Source organism: Equus quagga, chromosome 17 (genome assembly GCF_021613505.1).
Source record: "Equus quagga isolate Etosha38 chromosome 17, UCLA_HA_Equagga_1.0, whole genome shotgun sequence".
NCBI lineage: Eukaryota > Metazoa > Chordata > Mammalia > Perissodactyla > Equidae > Equus > Equus quagga.
The window spans coordinates 3,329,715-3,342,060 of NC_060283.1; the positions used below are offsets into that span (position 1 = coordinate 3,329,715).

The 12,346-nt window shown below is 60.2% G+C and overlaps 1 protein-coding gene across 7 annotated transcripts in view; it reads right to left on the reverse strand.

The window, feature by feature from the left end:
- ANO1 (anoctamin 1) overlaps positions 1-12,346 on the reverse strand; it is a 166,076-nt gene that overhangs the window by 34,576 nt on the left and 119,154 nt on the right. For all 7 annotated transcript variants that reach the window (XM_046643436.1, XM_046643440.1, XM_046643437.1 and 4 more), the window contains 2 exons: positions 11,489-11,623; positions 7,316-7,476 (listed from right to left, as the gene is read on the reverse strand). In XM_046643436.1, the coding sequence (XP_046499392.1) occupies positions 7,316-7,476; positions 11,489-11,623 (296 nt within the window). The remainder of the gene's footprint in view (positions 1-7,315; positions 7,477-11,488; positions 11,624-12,346) is intronic.

Here is a 12,346-nt window from a genome sequence, read left to right on the forward strand (position 1 = left end):
GACTGCAGAGGGGACTGCGGGGTTCCTGTCCCTTCCCTTTGAGGTTCCCACTAACGGTTCTCCTTGCCAACGTGCCGACTACACCCCACCGGCGTTACGCGACGTCCAGCGGGGGTCAGGCGCTGGGGTGCTGCCGTTGCACGCCCGACCTCCTCTCATCCTGCCCTCGATCCCGCAAAGCTGGGATAACGCGTTCCATCTTGCAGACGGGTAAACAGAGGCTCCGAGGGGTCAGGGGCTGGGTAATAAATGGTCGAAACCTGAACCTAGGACTTCTGACGCCAAGATCGGCCGGGGTCAGGGGTGGTGGCTTCCCAGCCACATGAGGACAAGCCGTGTGCCGAACCTGGTCAGGGTACAAAAGAAATGAGGAAATGGCCTTGACCTCAGCAGCTACACAGGGGGCCAAACAGACCAGACCATGTCCCCAAGATCTGGGGCCCAGAGGGCGGCACAGCACAAAACACGGACAGTGAAGCGGGACGCCGGGCCAGGGCGGAAGCAGGTGGCTGGGCTCTAAGCCCGCTTTCTTCAAACATTTGTTTTGATGACACAAGGCTAGACAAACACATTCTTGCAGAGGAGCCCAGAGGCGGCAGACGAGGGCAGGACCCTGGATCCGCCCTGGACGGAATCCAGGTGTGAGCCCGGGCACGTGCCCCCCGACCCCGCTGCCAGCCTCAGTCTCCACGCCTGCACGGGGGGCTTGACAGCAGCGCCGGCCGCGGGGGCCCCGTGAGTGGTCCACAGCCGAGCTCAGGGCAGGATGCGCCCACCGGGAAGGCGCGACAGAGGAGCCTTCTCACGACCTGGCTCACACAGAAGGGTCTCCCCAGAATAAAAGGCCGCACGTGGCATGGTTCTGTTTCTACCACATATCCAGAATATTCACAGGTATATCCAAGGAGACAGAAAGCAGACTGGGGGCTGCCAGGGGCCGGGCGGGCAGGGAGAATGGTGCTGTCTGCTTAATGCATATGGGGTCTCCTTTTGGGGTGATGACAACGTTTTGGAACTAGATAGTGGTGATGGTGATGCAAGATGGTGAAGGCGCTAAATGCCACTGAATGGTGCACTTAAAATGGTTAATTTTGGGGGTGGCCCGGTGGTGTAGTGGTTAAGTGTGCACATTCCCCTTTGACGGCCCGGGGTTTGCCAGTTCGGATCCCGGGTGAGGACATGGCACCACTTCTCAAGCCATGCTGTGGCAGGCATCCCACATATAAAGTAGAGGAAGATGGGCATGGATGTTAGCTCAGGGCCGGTCTTCCTCAGCAAAAAAGAGGAAAATTGGCAGCAGATGCTAGCTCAGGGCTAGTCTTCCTCAAAAAAAAAAAAAAAAGGTTAATTTTATGTAACGTGAATTTCACCTCAATTAAAAAAAAAGTGAAATCACAAGACAATGGGTAGGGACGCATTGTGTTCACCTGCCGTGTGCAGAGAAAATGACGGGAAGGACACCAGCGTGGTTCCGTCGGGGTGGGGGCGACCTGTCCATTTTCCTCCAGGGTTTCTCAGTCTGGGCCCGGGATCCACTGTATTGGAATCCCCCAGGGAACCTGCTAGAACACAGATTCCTGGGCAGCACGGAATCGGCATCTAAACAAGCTCCATGGGCCATCCTTCGGCACTCTGGCGTCTAGAAGCACCGACCTCTCCCTGGTCTGCTCTTCCTTCCTTCCAGCCACCCCTCTCTCCACCAGACTAGCGGCTGTCCAGCCTCCCACGCCTTAGTCTTGGCTCTCCGCCCAGGCAGCGCCCACGCCGCCTCCCGCGGCCCCGCCTTGACCTGTCCACATTGTCTTCACGCCTGGGCCCAACACCAATCTCCCTCGTTCTGGACGCCTCCCGGGTTGGACGCTGAACCCCCTTTCTGAGCTCTCTCCCCCTGGAAATTCTGTCACTGCAGCAACGGCGTGATCCTGGACGCTTTATAAGACGCTCTCGCTTCCGCCTTCCAACTGTCTCCTGTGCCAGCGGGGGCATCGCGGCCTCTCAGACCTGTGCTCAGAGGCCCAGCTCTGATGATGCTGGGGCGCTTCTGTGGCTGCGCGGAGCATGGCCCCGTCTCCCTGGTGAGGTCCACGCTCTCTGTGGGACGGGGTCTTGTCTCCCACACCTCTGCTACGGGCCCTAGGGGGCAGCCAGGGCTCAACCACTCACACTTGTCAGAGCAGGGGCTGCGTCTTCCTTAAAATTCGACCCCCTGAGAGTAGAGACCGGCTTCACGAATCTCGGGCTCCCAACACAGTCAAACGGTTGCTCAACACACTCTCCATTTTCCCAAAGTGGAGATGGGAGCTGCGTCTCCTTAGGAGCTGCAGGAACAGAAGAAGAATGCTACTCCTGCCTCTTGGCACATAATGGAGATGGAGTTCAGGCATAGCAGCCTCCAGCCGTTCCCTTTCTCGCCCGCTCGCCTGGCACCCTCCTTCTTTGTCCTCCGAACAAGTATTAGTTCATGAACCCACCACTGGCCTTTTAATTCCAGCAGAGAATCATAGTTTACCTCCCCTATATCCCGCCTAGCTCAGGGTGACCTGGCAACTCCATTCAAAGTCTCGGGCACGGCCCCCTGGGATGGGGTTTTCATCACACCGCTGCCATTTCATTGAAGCTGGGACCAGCTTTCACCAGCTTTTTGCAGCCGGGCTCAAATCAAAGCCTTTGTTCTGCACGGAACTGACAAGCAGTTAGAGCCCCATTATATTAGGCCATCATTTCAGAAAATTGATCCCGGGGCGAACAGCTAAATGCGGCTTCAAGTTGCTTCGTGTGACACCCTATTTGAGGCTTTGAAAAGTTCTAAGTCCCAGGCAGCAGCGAGCCGACATCTCTAGGACCAGCGTGTCAGCCCCTGGACAAGCAGGACCCCACGGTGGAGTGGAAGCAAAATTAAGACCCGGCAGTCACGGGCTTGGGGTCCCTCTCTGTCATTGTGTGAGCAGAAATGTCAACAGCTGGAGCACAGAGGAAGAAAGGACACAGCCGGGGGGCGGGGCGGGGGGGGGGAGAAACACGAGAGGGAAAATGATCCCTTAGAGGGTAATGAGCAAATAATTGAATAAGAGATTAAAAAACCAACAATGGCAGGTCTCTGCTAATTATGCCTGACAGCAGTGTGAAAGGGCCCAGGGACGGGGCACTGGTGCCCTCCCTCCCTCCCTCCCCCTGCAGGCAGGGGCTGCCGCCAACACTCCCGCTCGGCCCAGCGGGCACCTTCCTGCCGCTCCTGTCAGGACTGATAATAAGCTCCTTTTTCCTAAAGTAAGTGCATCACGGGAGTGGTTTGGCTTTTTTGTTATTTTTTCCCCCAAATGGGAGTGTGTGGACTGAAGTCGCACTTGACGGACGGGCACATTTGCTGTCCCCCACGGTGCAGGTGGTGCTGGAGGGGGATGGGGGGGTGTCGGAAACACAGATTCGCCCCTTTCCCTGAGTCACGGGGGGGAGACGGAGCGGTCTGGTTTTCTCCCAGGGAAGGGGCCACTGTAGGGACTGGCCAACCCCTCTGAGGGTGTGAAGTGGCCCTGCTTTGCACACAGTGGGCGCTCACGCTTTGCACACAGTAGGTACTCACGGAAGAGGTGTGAAACTGGCATCTGGCTTCCCAGAACAGGGTGCACTGGATTTAAGGAATCTAACCCAATCCGGTGGGTCGGGCTGGCTGAGCAGCAAGCCCGCCTGTGTGTCCCTCCCTCCTGGCTCTTGGTAAGTCTCTGCTCCCTGAGCAGGGCTCGGAACGGAGGATGTCTGGATGGAGAGGCCAGACCAGGGCACCAGCTTGGATGCTGGGGGCCGGCGGGCCAGGCCATGGATCTGTCATGTCTGTTACGAATCCGAGAGCTGTGTGATGTTGGGCCAGTCCTGAAGCTCTCTGTGCTGCAGTGTCCTCGTGGGAGAGTAACAGCAGAGCCTCCCTCTGGGCTGCTGTGGGGACCCGAGATAATCCGTGCCCAGCTCCCAGCCAGGGCCCCGCACAGTCAGTCCTCAGGGCGCGGTCTGAAGGGGAAAGGGGCGTATCTGTCTGGGGCCCAATGGGGCAGCTGTCGGGGCGAGAGAATGAATTTGGGGTAATCCGGTCGGTCAGGAGCAAGCACGTCGGCCACAGCAGGTCAGTCACACAGGCAGAGGGAGCAGATGCCATCAGTCAGGGATGTGTGGGTGCGGACCTGGAATGCGGGGTCCAAGCCTTGCCTCTGCCTCTCAGCAGCTGGTATCAGTTTGGGAAAGTGGCCTCTATTTGTTCATCTGCTAAATGGGGCAATAAAACAATTTACCTCCTACGGTCCCCGGGGGAATTAATGAGTCACTGCATGTCAGATGCTGAGAGCAGGGCCTGGCCTGCAGCATTCTTTCCAGAAGGAGACGAGGTGACGTAAATGACGGGGGCCCCAAGCACAAGGTGAGAGGTTGGATCTGAGCTCTGATCTCCTGGGGTCCAGGCTGTTTTCACATTTTCAAAAAGCAGGTGCTTGCTGAGCCCACGTAACACCTAGTGCGACGTGACAACCAGCACCAGGCAGAGCCCTAGGAACGTCACAAGTGGTGACTCATTCAGTGTCCCCAAGGACCCTCTGAGGTGGGTTGTATTACTATCTCCATCTTACAAATGGGAACCTGAGGCCCAGAGAGGAGAAGCAACTTGCCTGAGGTCACACAGCTGGTCGGTGACAGAGCTGGGAGTTGAACCTGAGGCTGGGCGGGGAATGGGCATTGCTAACTGCCTGATGGTGTCTAACCATCTGGGACACAGCCAGCCCAGCTGACTTACTGAATTGGACGAAACCGTCAGGCCGGCGGTCTGTGCGAGCCGAGCCCCACTGTGGGAGCGGCCCGTTGAATCTTCCCAGCTCGGGGCAGGGGAACCAGGAGGCTGGACGCCCAGCCAGGAGTGTTCCAGCCTCAGCTCGGGCCTCCCTGGGCCCAGATCAGAGAGGGCAGGGAGGGAGAGAGGAGATGACCAGCGCTGAGGTCTTGTGGTGGGCCGGGGAGGCTGGGAATGAGGAGGAGAGGCGGGTGTGGGGGCTCAAGGGGATGGTTCCCAAGGGACGCAGGGTCCAGAGAGGCAGAGGTGGGCAGTGGAAGGAAAACAGGCTCAGAGAGACGTGGGCTCGGTTCCCGGCCCTGCCAGTGGAGCCCCCACTTTCCTCATCTGTGAAATGGGGACAAAGCCCCAGCCGTGGGGATGCAGTGGGATGAAGGATGAGGAGCATCCGGCCCAATGTCGGGCACATTCACACCAGCTTAGTGAGTGATGGCTACTGATCCTAAACTTACAGCAAGATTGGTGCCCAAATTAACAACCAGAGCTAGACGGGGGCCCTGGGAATCTTCTCACAAGCCACCTTGGACCATGCAGCGACATTGCTTCCCCATGCTATGCAGCAGCCCTCCAACCTCAGCTTGAATGCCTCCTGGCACGGGGCGCTCACCACCTCCCTGGCTGGCCCAGCCCAGTGCTGCACAGCACCCACGTTGGAAACCTCTCCCTTATCGGAGCTGCCGGCCTACCTCTCATTCTCGGCCTCGTTAGGAAAACGAAACGCCTCTGCCCACGGAGAGACGTGAGCGTGTCTAGCGCGAGACCATGCTTCTTTCTGCACGTGTCCATCCCCAGCTCGGCCCAGAACTCCCGGAACACAAGACCGCCCATCGCCTGCTCTGCCCAGACCTAGAATGGTGGGGTCAGGCACAGCCCGTGGCCGACCATCTGCCACGCGTCTGTCTTTGCTGAGATACGGGCGCCCACGCCAGGTCACGGCTACCCATGACGTCTGCCAGGAAACCCCTGTCCTGGCTCTCCTCGGGGTTCCCGCCTGTGAAACGTGGGCTGTGGGCTCTGGCTGAGGTTTCACACCTTTTCAGCAGATGGACGCCCATCTTCCCCCATCAACCAGGCACAGATGCCCCAACTGTAAAGTCGGTAAAGGGACGGACGTCAGCTTCAACCGGGGTCGGGACTGGGCGGGGGGCAAGCGAGGCGTGTGCGGTTCCACGACACTCTCAAGGTCCGGCAAATGTGGACCAGCCCCCAACAGTGAGCACCAACGACCACGCCGTGTCCGGGCCCCTCCCTCGCCTCACCTCATCCCAGCTTAACCCTTACGTCCGACGAGGAGCCCAGCAGAGGCCTGGAGGACCCAGTTGGAGAACCACAGGGAGACCATCGGTTTTTAAACTTTTAGGCCCAGACCCTTTGCTCGGGCAAGTGGGACAGACAGGCCCAGAGCCACTGCCATGTGGGAAGCAGGGCGGGGCCGAATCCCCAGCAGGAGCAAGGGTGGCCTGCGTCCACTCCAGGGCTCACCGCACGAGAAGGAGCTCGGAGGGGAAGGCGGAGCGTGCAGAGCTGGGGGCTGCCCTTCAGCGGGGGCCACACGGGGCTCCAGGAGGCACCAGCAACCGCCCTCTCTGTCTCTACACTGGGTCCCTCTGCCACAGTTGCCCAGCAACCCCTGCTCCACGTCTCCAGAACTCATCTCAGGGCTCACGCCTCCTCCAGGAAGCCCCTCTTGACTTCTCTCCCCCAGGGGTCCTGACCCGTGGCTCCTGTGCCCTCTGTGTGCCCAGCTCCATCTTCTACCACATGGGAGCCCCGGAGGCAAAGGCTGCCCGGGAGACGGCTCAGCACAGGAATCCCCTATTGGCCAATCCAGAAAGGCCTGCAGAAGTGCATCCGGCCACCACTTCCCAACCTCCCAAGCCTCCCGAGCCTGAGTCGGGGCCAGGTGGGACCCGCGTCAGGGAAGCATCCTGGAGGAGGAGCCACCTGCCTGGGGTGGCAGTGGAGCCCAGCGGTGAAGGGCCCAGGCTCTGGAACCTGACATTCAACCCTCGCCTTGGCACCTCAGGAGCTGAGTGACCCCAGGCAACTCACATGCACTCTCTGGGCCTCAGCTTCCTTCCCCATAAAATGGGCCTTCGGAGCCTGCGGAAGCCGTGAGCATCTACTGAGAGACCCGGGCCGGCCCAGGTCCGCCGTCCCAGCCCCATCAGGGAAGAACGCAGAGCCCAAGGCCCTTTCTGAGCTACAAACCCCAATCCCAGGACGGAGGTCCCGTTTTGGGGAGCAGGGCCCCCTCCTAGGCATTTCCTGAGGGGCTCGTGGCTGGGTCAGGACACTTCCTCTGCGTCTGCGACAGCACAGGCCCTTGTGGCCTGCAGACAGAAGGGAGGGCACTTCCACTGCCGTCCTTCCCACGTCACTTCTGGCAAACGCCGCCGGCGGACAACGTCAGGAAGGGAGGAAATGCAGGACCCACTCACAGTCGCCTCTGCCCCAAAGACACAGGGCGGCGGGCGCTCAGCTTACCCCACAGGGCCATGAAGACCGAGAAGAAGACGGTGGCCGGGTTGTCGAAAAGGTGGCTGGCCCGGGCCGTGGCGCACGCCGAGCTCATCTTCCAGTAGCTGCAGGTCTTGTCGCACAGCGGGCACATGGTGATGTTGTGTCTCTGGTCACACATCTCCATGCTGGAAGAGAGGGGACAGCCTGAGTCCCCAGGAACCGGACACCTCCCGGGAGCCACGCTGGGGTGGGAGAAAGTGCTGGGGGTGGCAAGGCCCTTGGTCCCCACCATGGTGGACACCAGTAAGGCACGCCAGCCAGCTTCAGCCAGTGCCCGTGTCCCTCCCATCCACCTGGCTTCTGAGACGAGTGACAGGTGCTGTCACTCATGGCCTGTGCTCAGAAGGGCCCACGCTGGGTTTCACGGTCTGCTGTCACCGCCTTAAAATTCTTAATGATTTTTGCACAAGGGTCCCACGTCTTCATTTTGCACGGGGCCTGCGACTTCTGTAGCCGGCTCTGGTGTGGACCCGTCCAGACTTGTGTGTGGCCAGAGAGGGGCACGGGAGTGCTCACCTGTGGGGGGACCCCGCCTGGACTGGAGCCACCTCTCGGACAAGCCGAGCGTCCCCAGCCAGTCTCCCGCTAATAACCGGGCCCCGTCAAGGCCTGTGCTAATGGTGCACACCGTCCAGGCCTTTTAATTATAAGGCCTCGGACACTGAAAGAGGAACAGGGTGAAGCCACAGGATGCCAGGCCCGTCCTGTGCGCCAGGCACTGCGTGGGTCTCGATCCACCCTGGCCGGGGCGCGTGGGGCAGTCGGCCCTGGGCGCGTCACTGGGAGCTCTGGACGCATAAGAAGGCAGAGAAACTGCACTCCCGAATCTCTGGGGGAGGCTGGGTTGGAAGGAACGTGTCCACAAGCTGCCTGGGGTGGGGGAGCCCTACCACACGGGGCTCGCTCGGGGAGCAAGGGGCCCCCGGCCAGGATGGTGGGTGCTGCTCAGCACAGGCCTTTGTTCTGGTGAACAGACACGAAGGCTGGGGCCAGAGCTTAACCTTTGTGGACGGACGCAGAGGCGCCTGACACCCAGTGGTCTTCCCCCAGGCCTCGGCCCTCCCCTGCTGATACCGAAAAATGCCTGGACTTCAAGGCCCTCAGTTGTGTGAGCAGGAGTCTGCACCAAGCCTGGCGAGTGAGCCCAGAGAGGGGAGGTCACTTGCTCAGGGCCACACAGCAGAGGGGAGATTGAGCCCTGGTCTCTGTCCTGCAAAGCTCGTGCCATGCAAGCTCTCATCTACTGCTCAGAGGCCACAGGAGGGCTCCCTGTGGAGGTCGGGCGCCTGGGCCCGGGCCCCGCTCGGCTGTTCCTGCCTGCCACGCCCCTTCAGGCTCAGACTCGGTTTTTCCTTCTGGAAGATGAGGTGAGGGGCCAGAATAAGGTCCTTCCAGCTCTGGCCTGCACTGAACTTTCTAACTTGTACAAGACGCTGAGCTATAAACAGACGTCAGGCAGGAGTGGCCATCCCCAGGGGCTCCACGGTGCCCGGGAGGAGCCGAGGCGGGTAGGTGGTTTCTGTTTCTGATTTCTGGATGCACACGCACGTGGGCACAGAATCTCGCTGGCCCACACAGTCAGTGTTCGATAAACTTCAGCCGAGAGGCTGCGAGGGCCCCCTCTGGCCCACACGGCGGGCCGTCCAGCTCAGATCTCTTCCTTCAGTTCTACCACCAGACGTTTACTAAAATCTGTGCAGGCGCCACACGTGCCAGGCGCTGTGCCGGGCCCGGGAGGTGGGAAGATGAATCGTGGCTGAGGTGGCTGCCCCAGAGCATCTGGGGAAGTGTGTGTGTGTGCATTTGTGTGCATGTGCATGGGTGTGTATGCATGTGTGTGCGTGTGCATGTGTGGGGGGGAAGGCGCACACAGGCCCTGCATTTGAATCTCAGCTCTCCCACCTGTGATCCGTGTGGCCTTGGGCAGGTTACTTGAACCCCTGGGCCTCAGTTTCCCCATCTGTAGAACGGGGATGCTGAGAATGAGGGGCACCCGTGCTACCGGGTTGTTGGGAGGATTAAACAGGAGAACGCACGTGGAGCCTTTGGCACAGCGCTGGCACACTTAAGCCACACTCCTGTCCGCCATTGTCATTATTATGATGGGAATAACTGAGTCCTGGCGGCTGCACTGCTTTTAAAAGGAGACGTAGGAGCCGCCTGGAGGCGTCTATCTCTTGCCCTCCCTGAGCCTCCTCTCTTCTGAGGGCCTCTCCTTGGTGGGGCAGAAGGGGCCAGGACATCCCACTCGGGCATGACACAAGCCCCTCTCAGGGAACCACCGACAGGGGTCCCCCATTGTCAGCACGCCACCTGGGGCCACAGTGCCTGCCTGGCCCGGGGTGGCGGCTGGGAGCCCTGAGGGTGGGCAGGGCCAGGGCTGTGCATCTCTGCCTGCCTGGGAGCCCCACGGCCACCCCAGCCCTACTCCCTGCCAGCGAGCAACGCTGGCCAGACGAACAGTTGCCTTGTGCCGGTTTGAAAGCCTCCTCCTTGTCCTGCCGCAGTTTCAGCCAAAATAAAGACAAGGAACAGGAAACCTGTTCTTAGGAGCCGAGGGGAGGGGCAGGGTGGCACCGTGCAGGGGCCGGGGGACATCGGACTCCAAGGGGAACACACGCCTCCCGCTTCCTCCAATGCACCAACCGGCAGAGGCCGAGGTCGGACGGGCCTCCGGAGTCCCCAGTAAATGCGGTTTGCATCTCTGGACGCTGGCCTGGCCTAGGGAGCCAGCGCCCTTGACGGGGCGTCCACGCCTGCCCGGGCAGCGCCGCCTGGCCGAGGCCCGTTCCACTTCCCCTCGGCGGGGAGGGAGGGAGGAAGGAAGATGGAGAAGCCCGGGCTGCCCCACTCGCTCCACTTACCACGCCTCTCCTGGGTTTGCAGTGAAACCGCCACCATCTCTGTGCCACCGTCAAACTCAGGCACAGCGCCCTCACGTCACATCAGCAAGCAAAGGGACAAGCTCGCTCCTGCCCATGCCCAAAATAACGCTGGAGGCGACAGGAGCCAGATTCCTTGAAGGTTTCGATTCCGCGTGGGTGAAATATCTTAGGGGTTATTCATGTATTAAAACATCATTTACACCAAAATTGGCCGCATATGGCCTTTCTGGCAGCCGGGTCACGAGGGGCCGGTTTCTCCGCCAGGTAAGGACTCAGTGGCTCTTTATGGACCAGAACTGTGGACGGACTTTCCCAGCTGCAGCTCTGCCTGAGACATCCCGGGTGGAGCCCCAAGCCCCAGGACTGAACTGACATCTCAGGACTTCTCCCGAGAGACAGCAGCTCCTGGGAGGCAGGGCCTGCGGCATCCACCTTTCTAAACCCTGTCTGGCCCATCAGCACGGTGTCCCTGACCAAGGTTGGGGCCTGAGCACACCACAGGGCTGTCTCTGGGTCCATGTCAGCAAGTCTAGGAAACAGCTAGAAAACACAGAAGACTTCCACACACGCCGAGGACGGCGTCCTCCAAGCGCCCAAGGTTGACTCATGTCCCGGCTGCCATCTTGGGAGAAGCAGACCCTGCACGAGGCCCGGTGGTCTCTCTGGGGTCTCAGCCTTCCTCCAAGGGCTCCCCATGCAGGACGTCACCCTCGGTGACCAGCAGAAGGAGCGCAGCGCTGCGTCCAGAGCCCTGGGTCTCCGCACCCTGCCATCCTTCACGATGCTGCCATTCCCGCAAAATCTCCCAGAGCCCTCGGCACGGGGGAAGATGCTCGAGAAACAGACCCGGCGGCCTGAGTCCACTGCACGGAGGCCTCAGACCGGTCATCGGCCTCACTGCCTGACCTCACAAGGAAGCAGGGAATTTTTTTTGTCATATAACGACTAAAGACTAAAAAAGAAAAAAAAAAAACCTTCAAAGAAGGAAAAGGAGTCAGATATTTATTTCATGTCTTCCTCTCGACCATAAACCGTCTCCTAGGCCGTTCGTGCCTGAAAAGGATGCCCTCTGGACCATGCGCCTCTGGTCCCGACAGTGTGGGGCCCAGCACGTGATCTCCTGGGGCGGGGTGCCGAGCGTGTGTACGGGATTCGGGCTGAGAGGCCCGGGTGCCAGGGTGTCCCGTAGTTGCAGCAAGAGGAACGTGGCTCCTTAACAAGATGAGGGCGTGTTGGGGGGCCGCCCGCCTACCTGGGGATGTTCTCGTCGACGGTGGCGCAGCCATAAAGGAAAACGATGATTCCCACGACGGAGGCGGGGATGAGCATCTGCGTGTACACGCCCAGCCAGGCAAAGTACAGGCCAATCTTCTCCCCGAAATACTTCCTGCACCGCAGGGCAGAGCCAGACAGAGACAAGCTTACTCTCCTTCCACCGGGAGGGGGGGACACACATCCCGTCCCTCCCCAGCACAAACAGCTCAAATTGGGGCCACCGGCCCTCTCCACCGAGAGGCACAGAGTGGGTGGGGCTCTGGGCCAGGCCATCAGCTTTGGGGGGCTCTCTGCTTTGTCGACGCCCACCCCCTTCTCCCCACTGTGCCCCGGGAGGGTGGGGGGGGGGGGGCGCGGGCCACCCCGGAGGCTGTCAGCTCCACGCCGAGTCCTGCTCAGAGTAGGAACTTGAATGAACTCTGGCCTGGAGGCGCCAAGCGAAGCCACGGCTCCAATATTAAGCGTCTTTGGCACCCGATGGACTTAAATAAATCTTCGTGGGCTGAACTCCAGTCTCCATGTCCCCACAGGACACACATTGCCTCATGTGTCCGTCCCCTCCCTGCCCCGGGACAGAGGCCCTCCTGGGAGAGGACAAACTGCCGGAGGGGCAATTCTTACAAATCCCAAGGCCGCTCTTTCTTTCCTCTCAAGGCAGCAATGCAAGGAACCCCACCTAGTCGCCGGCTGGGTCAAGCCGGGCTCTGAACGGAGGGGGAGAGATGGGGCCTACGTGGAAAGGAGCCCATTCTCCAGGGAATCTGAAGCAACTGCTTAAAAGAAGCCTCGCCCAGGCTGCCGGTTCTGACCTCAGGTCAAGTTGAAACATGCTCCC